Genomic DNA, 16,197 nt, shown 5'->3' on the forward strand with positions numbered 1-16,197 from the left:
AGCTAATTTCGCGATCAAACTCTTCCTTTTTTTTTTTTCCTTTTTTTTTTAAGATCAAAGGTTGAGACTCTTGCAGACACTAGTTTGTCAGTAACAAATTCTTTTTCCCATCCACATGGTTATCACAGTGTCGGCAGCCTGGAAAAAGAATACAAAAGAAATTAAACAACAAACTGAGCAGTGTGATAAAAAAGAAAGACCTTACCCTGAAATGTTAAAGATGATACTGGTGATGACAATAAAACACCAGCTACACGTTACAAAATAGCGAGGCCAACGCCTATGCATTGTTGTAGAATATCAATAAACTATTATTCAATCAGTATGAATTCAAATTCAAATGACAATACCCGCCCGGTTAACATAAAACCTTATGATAACCTTGTCACAGTGTACATTAAAGCTTTTCAGATTGCGTAACAATTATCATGCGATACTATGCTACTTGAAAAGAACTCAATGAAATATAAATTTCATATTCAATACTTTGGCATCTCAATTTGTAAAATGACAATGATTTGCCTTCTTTTCTCACAACTGCCTTAGCATTAGGCTATATAACGGGACCGATTCGAATGATCAGGTCATGAATCGTTGTAATGATTATTATGCTGTGTCAATATTACTTTAGGTCCTATATGCTTTTCGTGGCTCTTCAACTGCCATTGAAGCACAGACAGCGCCATCTATTGACAATACATTGTGCTGCTGCCAGAACGATATACCCAGGGACGTGGTACATACTGTGAAGACTGCGAGATCGCTGGTCCGAGAGACGAGAAGTTTACTCACAGGCATTAGACGTGACGAACATGATGCCGCAAAAGCATTGTGGGCGAAAGGAATGTGCTCCTGAATGCAGATTTCATATTTGTTTCTCTTCGCTTGATTCGTATTTTTGGAATGATCATTTCTTTGTTCACTGTAGTTACGTGCATGTTTCATTGTCATTAATTACACCGGTCTTGACTGGTGTGCCACAAAAGGATCGCAGATATAAGAAATGCTTTGAAAATATTGCAATAATTAATATTGTGCAAAAATTAGACATAATAAATCGTGATCTTTGCCTCTTACCAGGGATGATTAAGAACTGACTTAGAAGATGTGACTCACGGTGTGTTAATTCGAAACAAGAGCCATACAGTTTAGAAAATATTTCCATCCTTTGGGGTTTTCACTTGAGACTCTGTTTGTCAAACGTGACAAACTTATACAATGCCGTAAAGCAGTGTGGGAGGAAGGAATGTGCTTTTGAATACAGATTTCATGTTTGTTTCTTTCGCTTGATTGATATCTTTGGAATGACGATATTCTTTTTCATTGTAGCTATGTGCATGTTTCATGGGTCATTAATTATACCAGTCTAGACTAGTGTACCACAAAATGATTGCAGATACGAGAAATAATAGTGATGCAGTATTGAACCATAATTAGATTGACATCACACAATGCAATCTCCCTGCCTTACCGGCGATGATGCTACATTGTACTTCGGCCATAGTATACTCATTAAGTAGATCATACAGTATGAACCTTTTAATCATTGTTTAATTTTCTTTCTTATTCAACATTGATATAAGAAATGCAGTGAGGATACCTGAAGCACAAACGCACGCACACACACACACACACACACACACACACAAGTTAACTACTGGTAATTCTCTTTCTCTACTTGGAGGTACAAAGTACACTGTAGTGTATGTTAGAACATTGCACACTGAAGACACCACTAGTCTTCTATAAGTATCTGAGAGTTGTGCTTTTTTTATTACACATGTATGTGTGCCTGTGATTGGGGAGGATGAAGACAAAATCAGTAATGTAATCAGCAAAGTAAGGTTAAGACCAAGTTATTCTGTATGATGAGAAGTCCGACTTAAATGTAAACCAAGTCCCACTTGGCCAGTAAATCTAAAGTAAAGTGTTTTTTTTTTTTCCATATTTTCTCTTCAAAATGTTATTACATATGTACGGACTGTATCACCATGTTCAAGTGATTACACAATTTCATATGATTTTCTACCGACTCACGCGTTGGTCTTGGAGATCATGTATCATGCTTTAATACAGTATACTGATACCTCTTATTTGCTAGATTAGTTTTGAAGTGGCTGCATCGGGGCTTAATTCCAACATCGCAACAAAATAAGTGACGACCTAACATTTTGATGAACGTGTTTAATACCCAAAAAGTCCTGGTTACTGCTTGCATGGCGCCATAATATGAAGAATAGTTATCACCCACAAGAATTCCATCTCTATTGTGAAAACATGCACATACATTTTGTACTAGTATCACGGTAGTACACATGTAATGGTGTTCATGTACATGGCTTTGTGTGTGCATGTGGTGTATATGATTATGGGTGTGTGTTACATGTCTTTTTTGTTTCTTTTTCAAAAAATAATGTTTGTGCATATCAAATGAATTGTAGTATAATATGCTGTATAGCATGCTAGATTAAATCAGATAAAGCGTAGTTTACTTGGAAAAGGTGTAGGCTACATTACGTGCACTCCAACTCACAAAGCTCAGAATTCAGGCGTTTTTAAATTTCTCCACAGGCTCCCTATTCTCTTATGCATTACAGTGTATTTACAAATTCTGCCGTTTAAATCACACACTCCATGATTAGCTTCTTTGTGCATTATACCCCCATTCCACAGAGATTTCATCTCATCGGTCACTCATCGGAAGCACAGATTGCTCCTTTCAGCCACCCATCGAAGTGCATCGGATTGCAGTCTGATGAATCCGACTTGGTTGCTTGACTATTAGGTCAGTGTCAGACGTGTCGGGCGGTGATCCGATGAGGCAAGATCGTCCGATGAGGATCACAAGCGACAAGTCTGTAACTCACTCGATAGTCGGTCAGCGAAATCGGTTTCATCAGACTGTGACCTGATACGCTTCGTTGGGTAGTCGGAAAAAACAATCCTTGCTTCCGATGAATTACTGATGAGAAAAAAATCTCTGTGGAATGGGACATTAAATGTGTATCTTGTCTCACCCCCCCCCCCCCCCTGCCCCGTACCAATCCCCATCGTTTACTCCATCCCTGTCCAACGTCATGGTTCTTTAGCTACATGTATCTTTCAAACTTCTGCCTGAAGCATGGTCTCACGCATGGCTTTCGTCAGCACTCTCCACATCTCCATAGCAATTCATGAACATGGCATTAATCAACACAACTTGGGGTCATATAGACATGGCATTATACACACACACACACGCAAAGTAGTTTTGTACTGTAAATCATCTTCATGCCATAATGGGTGATTGTGTATCTACCTGTCAAGCCACATACGCTATTTCATTTTTCTTTATCACAATGCATGCTGTTTCCTCTTTTGTATTTGTTTGCTTAAATAAATATAATTATTTCTTTAACATTGTCATATCAGTACATATTGTGTATATATAAATGCTGGCTATTTTGCTATTATTACCTAAAAAATAAAATAAAATGAATGAACGAACGAACGAATGAAGGAATATTGGTTCAGCGTGAGCAGATATGGAACTGCCTCCAAAGCAAGCAAATGTTTCAATAACACCCTACGTGTATTTCTGGCACCGTTATCGCCTACAATAACAATTATTGATGACCTTTGATCAGATTTCATAACATTTTTTTTTTTTTTTTTTTTTTTTCGGTTTGTTATGGTATTGAGGATCTGCACATTTGGCCCTCATCACAAGCACATACACAGACACACACACACACACAGAAGCCACTCAAGTCCCCCCATTCAATCTGGCACTGACCAGCTTTGCAAACAATCTGTATAAAGTGACAGGACTGGTGAATCCAGTTTTGAAGTTGACTTTACGAAAATGTAGTCAGAAGGACTAACAAATTTTTCCCTTCAGTTCAGATACACCCCAAAAATGTTACAGAATTTGCATGAACCAAGAAATAGATACAGTGCACTCCTGTTATAATGAACACGACTATAACAAAATTCCAGTTAAAACAAAGTAAAAATTTTACTCCCTCTTTTCAAATCTAATTCAACTGCAATGGAATTCCCCTTGAAAGAGCAACTGTTGAAATCGAGTGCATTTCCATAAAACCTCATTAAAACCACACACACTGTGTTACTGTAAAACATGATATATTCGCGGCATGAAAATTTCGCGAATTGGGGCCGACGGCCTTTCTTGCAGCATGAAATTTTAGCGACTTGCCGCTGGCATCCAATGCACATTGTGTAGGCAAGAACTTTCACATGCATTTTAATTTCGCTAATGTTGCCGCTTGCGAAATTCTCAAAATTAAATTGCACGCCAACATTCCTCGTTTTACAGTATTCCTCACATTCAACTTGGCCTGCATAGAACCAAAGCACAAACACACTTACACATTTACCAACCCACTAAAAGCTCCTTAGGTAATAGATACAAACAGGTAATAGGCAAAGTAACTCAAGTAAAAAAGACACTACAATATCCTCATGTGATTTTTGAGCATTGTTTATTTCTCAAACACACTGAGCATGTGGATATTCAATATGTTACCTTGTGAGAATTGCTTGGCAATGCATCGCAAGTGGGGGATCTGAGGTTTTCTACATGCAGTTTTGAGCTTGGGCGTGTTCACTGGTGATGTGGCAACAGTTGTTGAGTCTCTTACTGTGCTTGAGGGAGAGTTCTGAGAAGGAAATGGAATTCTGGTGAGCTGTGTGTTGTTCTTCCTCTAGTCCCTTGCCATCATCTTCTGGCGGGCAAGCTTCTTCTTAGACACCTTCTTCTTCTGCTCTTCCTCCTCTGGCTTGGGCACCACCTGTTCTCGCTCCGTCAAGATCAGCTCGATGTGGCAGGGGGAGCTCATGTAAGCTGACAGGGAGGGAGAAAAAGAAGACGCGGCCATCAACTTCACCTTCTGGTTATGATAAAACTGTCCTTTCACTATTCAAATACCTTCCAGAAATGAGTAGTCAATCTCTCAGAAGAACTCAGAACAGTTACATATTGCCTAAAGTTGATGTTTTAAAGCATTTCCTTTTACATTATTTTCTTGTGTTTTTATTTTTTGTACATCAAATTTCTGTTAAGATGTTAATTCAGTCTAAAAAAGAGATTTGCCTAGGCTAACTGTACTTTTGACAAGATCACAAAAGTTTCAATAAGCAGCAACATTTTTGTTTTGTTTTGTTTGAGGGGGGCACTGTACCACTGGAACAAATTTTTATTCTCTGCTAATAGGAATAATTCCTGCGGAATTTGGTGAAAATTTGACCATGGAACATCAAAGAAAATGGAAATGTAAAAGCATTACAGAAGATATGCCACAGGACAAAAAGTGATCACAATTGTTTATTTGAGCCTTTGCCCGAGGTTACGTTTGTAGCTACAAACTGGATGAATGGATTGCACCACAGCATGATGGTGGGGGGGGGGGGGGGGGGGAACAAATGATACTGGATACGCTCACAAACAGTACTTACGATTGATCCTTCCATGGGCACGGTATGTTCTCCTCCTCATCTTAGGGGCTTGGTTCACTTGGATGTGATCGATCACCAGGGAATCAACGTCAAGACCCTTTCAATGGTAACACATCCAAGAAGGAAAACGTTTAACTAGAATGTGTTCCCGTAACCATACTCGTTTCACATCAACTAGGAGTTTTCATTTCCCCTCAACTCTTTGATAAAGCACATTTCCATTCGACACAGTCTTGTGTATGATCATGATAGTGATAATATTGTGCAGTGGATCTGTGAGAAATCAGCAAACTCCTGTCTCAGTAAACTTATTTGTATAATCTGATAAATGGGAGTAACCACATACCATTTGCTCTTGTGCATGACCATTATTGTATTAAAATAAACAGTGACATCGCCAGTTGGAGATTACCAGTACACTATCACAAGCCAATACTGCTTGGCACGATCAAGCCCCACACATATCTGTAGTGTTGGCTAGAAAACAGTCAAGTATTTTTCACTTCTTTAATTCTTTTGGTCTGCACGTTCTGGTGGTGTATTAAAGGCAGATATGTGAAATGGAGCTACTATACCTTGTATTCGGCATTGCTCTCAGCATTCTTCAAGAGCTGCAGGAGAAATTCAGCACTCTTCTTGGGCCAGCGACCCTGGGTGTGGTTCCATGCTTTTGCCTGAAAGGAAAAATCAAAACACAGCTCATCAAACAAACAAACAAACAAACAAACAAACACAAAATGAGGACATGCATTATGCACAAGAACTACACAGTTCAAGGCATACATTCCTTTGCTGATGATATTAAACATTCCTGGCCGAGCTTTGACAACTACAGTTGAATAGAAAAAGAAAAAAAGGAATTGCAAGTGCTACAATGAGAGTATAAAAGATGAGGGTGATCATACAGCAGAATACATGACTTCTTAACCTTTCATTTTTATAGGGGGCATAAAAGTCTTCTTTCGTTTTGTTGTTTTGTTGTGTTTGTTTTTTTGTTTTTTTACACAGAATCCACATCACTCAAAGCATTCTCTGACTGAGATTATCACCTCTGTAGAGGAAGACAACTCATTTCTACCGCCATTAACCATAAGCATTAAAGTGTTTTGAGAGAATGAATGGGAAAGGCCTCATACAAACTGAGGTGACTCTGTACAAAGAGAACTTTGTAGAGAACTGCAAACTGTAGCTCTCTGAGAGCTAGTCCAAACTGATTGGTCTGTACGACTGAGAGAGAAGAGCGAACCAGACCTGGATTTGAACACCAGCTGCTGACTGGGCAGCACGCAGCACTAGCAACAAGGAAGAAGTCAGGCCATCGCAGTGATGTGACGAGTTTGGAAAATAGATACCCACACACCTCCACCCATTGGTTTCTTTGGTTTAGTTTTTCTTTTCAGTCTGCTTAATCATGGCAATGTTACGCCAATTAGATCAATATTCATGCAGCTTGATTCATGAATGCCTGCTCGCATTATGGCGATCTACAGCAAAAACTCCCACATATCTATGTGTAATTGTAAAGTACCTCTCCGAACACAAGTCTTTGACTTCACAAAGTCAATTAATAAAAACTGGCAAATGCACAATTATGCTAATTGTTATGCAAGTTATGTGTAAACCTGAATTGTGACAGGTGTAGCACTATGGCTCACCATGTACATCACAAATGGTCGATTTTCTCAATGACTGAGCAACTGAGACAGTTCTGAGACAGGCATTGAATATATATGTGGGACTGCATGCAATATGTGGCCTTGTGATTTTGCACAGTCATGAACAAATTTTGAGTAAGATTTCCAAATTATGGTTTAAAATCTATAAATTTTCATGGACTACATTGTACTAATCATACACCTCATGACTTTGGTTCCAGATATGTCCTATACTGTACATAATCCACACAGGGGTCATTTGAGTTTTTGAGTTTGAGTTTTGTCACTTACATGTATGACCCACAAACTTTAAGCTACACAGGGAATTTCAAGTTGTACAATACACAATAGTTTATAGAAATGATGCCTCAAAGCATTGGCAGCATGTCGGACATGCATGTACACATCGTACAGTACAATAACTACGGTAGCTATGTCATCAGAAATTTAACAAGTGGTGGTTTTGACTGGGTACATGCAGGGGCCAGCAATATTTTTAGCAATATAGATTTACCTTGTATGATTGTATTGACTTATGTTGGGTTACAGAACATCAACCAGGCAAAAGATTGCACAACGTCATCATTTTGTGGAGTCAGTAGGAGTTTTGGGGAATAAAACAGTTGTGAAATATGCATAGGAGAGGTGTATCCGTCATAGGGCAAAAACAAAGTGCCCTACCAGGTGGTACCCTTTAATGTTCATGTAAAGCACAAGATACCAAGAGTTTGCTTGTGCATACAGTTGTATGGTTTCATACAAGTACGCACTATTGGCATGACATGCTTGATATGAGATATAAACTAACCTGGGCCTTGCGACCGATGGTGGCGTTGAACCTGCGGAACGGAACGCACTGCTTCTTGACGGTCACATCCTTGAGGAAGCGGACAGCCTTACGTACATGCATGTGCTTGATGGCCTGTGCTGTCTCACGGGTGTTCTGCAAAATGTTTGGCACAAAATTTCGTCTTTATACAGGGATGAAAGAACGGAAATCTTACTTTTCATTTCGTAACACACTACCGTGTACACCACATTATTCCCAGTGGATAATTCAATATAGATACATGTAATATATACACATACATCGGCTTAATTCAAATATAAACACAAATGCTCAAGGATCCACACGGTGATCCGGGGAGATCTGGGGAGGTCCAGGAAGATCCGGGGAGATCCAGGATAGTTTCGACCTCGATGGAGTGTCGACGAGCTTTGGTATGACTGTACACATGGTATCAACACAGCAGCTACACGGATAAGGCCGGAAGAGCGTGGCATCTATATGGATCAACACGGCAGCTACACGGCAGCCACACGGACCATCCCGGAATGCTCTGCCAACACGGCAATCCCCGGATGATGCCGGATGTTTTTTACCTCCAAAAGTTGCCGTGTTGGCCTCCCGGATGTCCCCGGATTTACACAGACATACACGGATGTCCAAGGATGTCCAAGGCATCAACACGGATCTCTCCCCGGATCACCCCGGATCAGATCCGGGGTGGTCCGGGGTGATCCGGGATGTCTGTGTGACTGGGGCATTTATAGGAAAGGTATAAAAACCAAACTCAAGCATCACATGAGCACAATGATTTTTGTACTACCTGTGTAGTACCTCACTACAAGTCTTTCATGAGGATCGACACAAGTTGTAAAGGTCAAATAAAAGGTGTGGCACCTTACCTTGAAGTGAACTCGCAGGTAGGAACCCCTTGCCTTGCAAGCTGCAAAAGCACAAAAACAGTCTCATATTACTAAATGTTCACTTTGATCTATTTTTCTTCTCATCCCTTGCCCCTGAGATATATGCAGAAATTTCATTATATAAGATACTTAGGACCACTGAACCTTCTTCATATTGGGTACAATATTGTATCTTGATATATCAAGGATAAAAACATAAGAATATAAACGATGGGACCTGCAAAATTGCCTTCTTGTATTGGGTATATGGATATATCTGACCTTGTTTTTTTTTTTTTTTTAACAAGGTTCCACTGTACCAAATTTCCAGGGATGATACAGGTTGTTTCAATGACCAATAGGTTACTAGGTATCATCAGTATTAAGCTCTGTAGCTCTGTTTGCAGCATGCTTTCATAGAGACCCTGTAGTGTTGTGATGCCATGGAGTGGGAAGGCTGGTCTGGCTCAGATATCTTCAAGATTCAATATTGTATACAGCTTCATCGGTGATCTCTATGTACTACAGCCAAAAAATCTTGACCAGAGTTGACCGTTAATGGCGAGCGTACGATTCGATACACAAACAGTATTCGCTGACCTGTAGCTGATGGGTGGTGTTCATAAAAACCACAAATAAAGGCAACACTCACACTTTGCAGCATTCTCGGGTTCTTGAGAGTAGCGCGTCATGTTGATTGATTATCCTGCAGTTATGAGACAACAGATGTTTACAGCATGTAAGCACACATGTGGTTGAGATGCCGACAGCTACTGTTATTTTGACATTGTACTCACATTTCATCACACACCTACCAAAGTTTGCAACAAGTACATGTTGATGTCACAAAATTACATTATTGGAGTAAAATTATCTCTTTTGAAACATAATTCTATGTTCCTTACTGTCTTTTCTACGAGTCATGCACAGGTGTTTCTGTGAGAATGCTTGACAGCCCTGAGCAAAGTACAGTGGACTCCTGTTACAATGAAGTCCTAAGGACCGGCAGTTTTCTTTCGCTAAATCGAAATTTCTTCATAACCAAACAAAAAAACAGTAAAAAAACCTCAAGCAGAAAATGTTGTGGCCTGAATTTTACTTTGTTATAACCAGAATTTTGTTATAACCATTCAAAGGGGAGAGCACTATACTGTTTTGACCATGCACCATAGCATTTAAAGCACGGTTTATTAATAATAATCATCATCCTATTGCCTTCCAACACCAATCTTTACTGTGGGGGTACCCTGTATGGCCTGTAGAATAATCTAGTGGGTGTTCTGCCAACAAAGCCATGGTGTCCCTGGTATTTCCCTAGAATTGCATATTATGAAAAGTGTACTCAAATTCTAGTAGGTCTAGAAAATCTCTGTCTCATGTCATGGTCTGGCACACAGACAATTGGTCACATCAACAGTGTTCATGTTAATTCAAAGGGTGAACACTACATTAAGAATTAGGCCGTGACTCAATAAGCTACGATACAATGTAGTATAATAATGTTGTATAGTACAGGCCATGCACAAATGCATAACATGTGATTACCACAGAAAATGACACATGGCCATCTAAATGTACAAAACTGACTGGAAGACTGACTTACACGCATATTCCAATCTTTTTCAGTGTAAATCTAACTCAGAAACAAATCTTGAAATTAGAATGCATCCCGCTATTGAGATATCATGCCTGGTGGAAAATGTTAGAATTTTGGTGGCAAAACAATGTGAAGGGTGTTAAGCTTGCCCCTTCTCAACATTCCTTAGTTATGAACTAGGCAAAACAATGTTAACTACATGCAATACATTGTTTTGCTATTCATGTTTGTGCAGTAATATTCTGCGTGGATGCACAGGACCCACAGTACCATGCAAAGAATGACATTGTGGGACATGTATGCTGGTCATTGTTTGAGACTTACATTGTTTTGTCATAGCAATAGCTTGGTAAAGTTCATGCGGTAAAACAATGTATGCTGTGATTTTCATATATCCACGTAAGTTGTTCCAAAAATAAGGAGCCTAGTAAAATCAATTGCATTCAATGTTATTGATACTGATGGTCCTTTTAGGGTAATATCAAACAAAAATAAAAAAGGAGATGTACCCTTGCAAATCTTTAAACTTGATTCAATGGAAAATAGATTGCATGTATAGTAAGTCTACTACTCATCAACCACCTATTTTTAGATCGACCACTCTCGCGCAGTGGTTTTCTCGCATATAAAATCAAAATCACGCGTGGGACGAGGTGCAATATGCTGGAACATTCATGAATACAAATCAAGAAAAATTAGGGGGATACAGGTAAATAACCTGAGGAAACAGGAGGAAAAATAATTGAAGAAAATCCTCATTCGTAATACACATAATTATTAACACATATTTGCCAATTCACTGGATTTACATGCTTTTCAATGGGAAAGCGGGCAGTCGATTAGAATGATGAGCTTGCGCCAGTGTACAGTGAAAAATGTCACTTGTGTTTGTCGCCGAAAACTCAGCGTGTATGGTACGAGTCAACAATCTGAGCCCAGGATATGAATCTGCGGTATTTTCTGCCTCGAGTGGAATGAAATGAAGGTGAAAATGAGGGATGTTTTCTGAGATACAAGGTATTCAAACGGGTACATAATTCCCCATGCACTGTTTGTAATGGAATATTTGTAATGGCTTATTCTAAATGACTCGTATAAATTTGAACCAAATCATTAATGAGCAGTACTGATATTGATATCGATGTCGACTTTCACGTTGGCGCTTAAAACAGCTCACTCTTTCCGAGTGATTGCTGCCTGCACAATCTGCAACTGACATTTAAGGTATTAAAATTATATGAGACTAAATCTATCCTAATCTTTTGTTTAACTAATTCAAGTGAATGAGTGTCTATAAAGTAACTTGAATGTAAGGATGATTACAGCAAGTTGAAGTATGATGGGGGGGGGGGGGGTTGTGTTTCCAGACACAAGTTTGCGCATGAAAACTTACCTATTTTACATACATGCACCCTTCTTTACCTCAAAGACTTGATATAGACTCCTCATATACTAGACAACATACTCTGAAAACAGCGTGAGAATTATTAACCTGCTAAATCGTTGGATCTTCCCCTTCAAAGTGACTCCATGTACGAATGTATCAAAGAGAGTTGTGCACGCGTTGATTTTGTACGGGATATATATGGGGAGCGCGAGCGTGCACGGTGTTTACATTCTTGCCGTACGATCGACGCTATCGGACATTCGATTGAACTGGCCTAACATGTGTGTATAAATAACTCCTAACACCTTGTGAAATGTGAGACTTTCACTTCTGATATACCCGCAGCGAGAACGACACGCATCGCAGTCAGTGGGAGGTATAAATTACATACATTAGCAAGAAAATACTTTTATCAGGTGAGAAAATGAAAGAATCATCATATTTTATGAAATTATGAGACAGTTTAATTACATTTTTGCGTTGCATCTTGTAGGTCTATCCATGAGAATTCCACTCCCAGGTTGGTTTTATTCCTGGGTGCATCATTTTCATTACAGATGCACTTACACGCACTTACAATATGCGTCCGGTCCCACAAAGCTTGGTGATATAAAACTAAAAGTCAGTTGAAAAATGCAGTTGCCAGGGCACACATGAACACAAATATGTGTATATTTCAGACAAACAAAATTTAGAATTATTATTGTAATAATAACAACTTTAGTAGCAGATTTTAATATTTCTGCTGCGAGTGCTGGCAGTGTCCTTGGCCACTTGCCACTTGGGCAGAGTAATGTTTTATGGTTGCAATCCTTTAATATTTGTCTGGATGACCAATGATGCGTAGGATAAATCAAGGGTTGGTTTGCAACTTGTGCATTACTAGACAGACTAGTCTGGTTGTTGGTCGAATGGCATGGCCAAGGTCCACCTCTTGTGTTTTGTGACCACTGCACTGGCACTGCACGGACGCGGACTGAGTGTCTTCTATCTATGGCGTGCTGACGTCGGGTTCTGACCCGACTGCAGTGCAGAGGCCAGTGCTGTGCATGTGCATTGGCAAGCGCAAGTTCATCCGTATTCTGTTCATACGTGCGAACGTGCAAAATCTCTTATATTTTAGTGATTTCTTATTATTTTCCTTGTCAAGTGAATATGTATACAAGAGGCTCTAACCAAACATAAGCTATTTTACAACTATTGTTCTAGCTCTTTCAGTTTCCCTGTGGTCGTTGTGTAGTACATGCGCAGGTTTCTTAAACCAACGTCAAATAGAACGAATGGGACCATGTTGAATGTACTTAAATAGCCACACAATATCGAGCTATTCACAAATATGTCCGGGGTAATATTTCATTATTTCATTCACAAAAAAAAGGCAAGTCTTTTGAACAAATAATTACTTGTACATCAAAGAATTTCTTAAAACCAAGTACAAACATGGATCGTATCATGATTATTTGATGCGAAGAGATATGTTACGGAATTTTCTACGCCCCTTCTCGTACCTTCGCAGGACACGCAAGAAAGAGGACGAGAATTTGTAACTATAAGAGAGCCACCAACGGCCAAAAATTGCACATGGCTAGGCGCAGTGCCTGCCGCTACTGTAGACTAAGAATATGATTTTTCTCCATAATGTCTTTATTTCCATTATTGTGCCTTTATTTTGGACTGTAATCATTTTCACATTTAATTTGCTACAAACAAAAGAAGTCAAACTTAATCATTTGCTATGGTTGAAAAATTTCAAGGTCATTACATGGGGCTATTTATTACATAATAAAGAAATATACTAGGAAACTAGTGTTGTATTGGATAGCTACATGTCGAATAGCTTTCACGTTCCATAATTTCTAGAATATTAGAACTTTGAGTTTGTAAATTGATACATATGATAAACAAATGATACTACAGGCATAACTTGTGTGAAAGATTTAAAATGACAGAAAAGAAATGGGTAATCTTTGGAAAATATTTTTTTTCAATGATCTCTAACATATCTATTGTTTAATGCCTATGTCACATAAAAAAGCAAAGGTATATTAACAAGACAAAAATTGCAGGGCCATTCATAAACATAGTTACTTCGCATTTTGCTTCTCCAGCAAATTACAGCCAAGAAACGCCCATTCTATCCACTCCTATAATTTCATTGTTAATTGAAATTGGAACAGAAAAAAAAATCTGGCTGATATTGTTGCTAGTTTACGGTTGCTATGGCTACCAGCAATATGATACACAGCTAAATTATATAACAAAATGTTCACAATAAAATTTAGAGAAAAAGGTCAGGGAAAGGGTCTGGGGTAATTGCCCAGGGGGTAGATTGCCCTAGACCCGTACAAAGAGACATTCTTAACCTTTCTCATCGTTTCTTCTGTACATATTTTAACCTTTCCATAATATATATATTATTCCTCAAATTTTGGCATGTATAATCTCTTCCACACAAGGTAATTTTGTTCCCACTTCAACTCCCTTCACCCCCTTCTTTGGAAGCCACCACCGTATGTATGAAGTTAATCCCTAAAGTACCCGGTAGCTGATGTTCTGTATAACTTCACTCAGCATGCTCAGACTCCAGTGAAACGTTTGATGTAACCATGCAGGATTATATTAATCGGCCATGACACATTAAGTACTTCCATAGAAACCAGATATCTAATCTTCTCGTACTGGTATACTGTTGACAGCTCTTTTCATTTTTTTTTTTTCCAGATAGCAATAAGTCACAGTTACTCACTTTCATATATATTGTTTTATTTTGATTTTTATTCAATATATTTTTCCCAAAATAAATACAAATGATTATAACCAAATAGAAGCAGAATGGAATAATTTGAATAGATGTGGAGAATAAGCATGATCATAAAGCGATGAATATCTACACGTATGACGTTTAACTTTGCGGTTTAATTCCTAGATACTGCGAACAATACAATTTCATTTCATCGCATTCTATACAAACATATAGAAAAAACAAAAACAAATTGGCTTGGACGGTTGCCTCAGAAACAAATTGAAAAATACCAGAAAAAGAACAAAGGTTAAATAAGAGGTGCGGGCAAGATATCATACTATATATACACCACGTTTCCTTTACACTTTCGAACATGGGCTGGCAAAAACAAACAAACTAACAAACAAATAAAAACAACCAACACGATTTCCTTGTTTCAACAAGTGCCAACACTTATAGAGACGATACATTTATAGGTTCCATTCTGCCTAATTTTTACTTCGAATTCAGTGGCTGATTGAAGATGATTCCGCATACCAAATGCAAGAAGCTGTGCGTTCATATATTCTGATACGCTAAGCTATTCAGCTTTACTTTATATTTATTTTTTTTATCTTATCAAAACATATTTATTAAAGATTGCTTGATTAGCATGTCCCTGTGAACTGTTTTTCATCAAGCTCCTGAGATTGAAAAAAAAAATACAAGCAAAAAATTCAATCAATACCAAGACTTGTTATCAGCATAAAAATCGAAATCAGCTGCAGTAATTAAAATAACAAGTCAGAGAAATAGTTAATTGTCAACACAATAAAATTCATATCTTCAGATTTGTTTTTGCAAATCCTTCAACGAAAAGACTGCAGAGAAAGACAAAGAAAGAAATCTGAACTTAGAATCAGAAAACATGTTCGCATGAATGCCGACATACATGTCACACTTTTCAATGGTAGTAATAACGATACACAATTCAAGACACACAGTCATGAGCACACATGTTATGCACCCACATCTCACACATTATACAAGCGTACATTATATGCCAATGTATGCCATAACAATACAAAAGGAAATTAATAATCATAAGATTACAACGCATAAGAAACACGATAATGTTCACTCGTATCATAGTGTCTTGCAGAAAGAGGTTACAAAAGGACAAGAAAACTACAATTCCCAATACCGAAGTAAAATCCAACAGTATGTAGAAAAACTAACAGAAAATAATGGTCACATTTATATACTGTACTATACGTAACATTCATGACAAATTAAAAAAAGAACAAACACGGTTTTTCATATCATGGTGCCCAATAATGAGGAATAGTTTGCCAAGCGATGTTAAACAAAGTGTTTTGTTAGTTGCATTCAAATGTGCAGTAGATAAGTCGGATCCAACGAGTGCGAGTGCGGAACGCAATGAGTGAGCCCATTGTTATGGGCCAGTCACAAATCAGTTGCGATGCGTCGGCGATGGGTAAAACCCGGGAAATTTTAACAAAATCTTGAGACAGATCTCACGATTTTGCACCCGTCGGAGGCGCTCTCCGGACGCCTGCGGCTTATCGCAGATTTTTTAGGCATCGCCACACCCGTCGCGGTCCCTAACTTTGAACTTAAAATTGCAAGATTGCTCGCAAGATTTTTCACCCATTTTTGGCATCCCAGA

General features: G+C 38.5%; 1 protein-coding gene across 1 annotated transcript; it reads right to left on the reverse strand.

Annotated features, from left to right (window-relative positions):
• Nucleotides 1-4,467: 4,467 nt before the first annotated feature.
• Nucleotides 4,468-13,317, reverse strand: LOC140230808 (large ribosomal subunit protein uL22-like). Its single transcript, XM_072310950.1, has 7 exons — nt 13,294-13,317; nt 9,454-9,507; nt 8,802-8,842; nt 7,921-8,055; nt 6,033-6,131; nt 5,458-5,554; nt 4,468-4,846 (listed from the first exon to the last, which is right to left on the reverse strand). Exons 2-7 carry the CDS (start codon nt 9,491-9,493, stop codon nt 4,707-4,709), a joined length of 552 nt encoding a protein of 183 aa, XP_072167051.1. The 5' UTR covers nt 9,494-9,507; nt 13,294-13,317; the 3' UTR covers nt 4,468-4,706.
• Between the last annotated feature and the right edge of the window lie 2,880 nt (nt 13,318-16,197).

This window comes from Diadema setosum, chromosome 7 (assembly GCF_964275005.1).
Source record: "Diadema setosum chromosome 7, eeDiaSeto1, whole genome shotgun sequence".
Classification (NCBI taxonomy): Eukaryota; Metazoa; Echinodermata; class Echinoidea; order Diadematoida; family Diadematidae; genus Diadema; species Diadema setosum.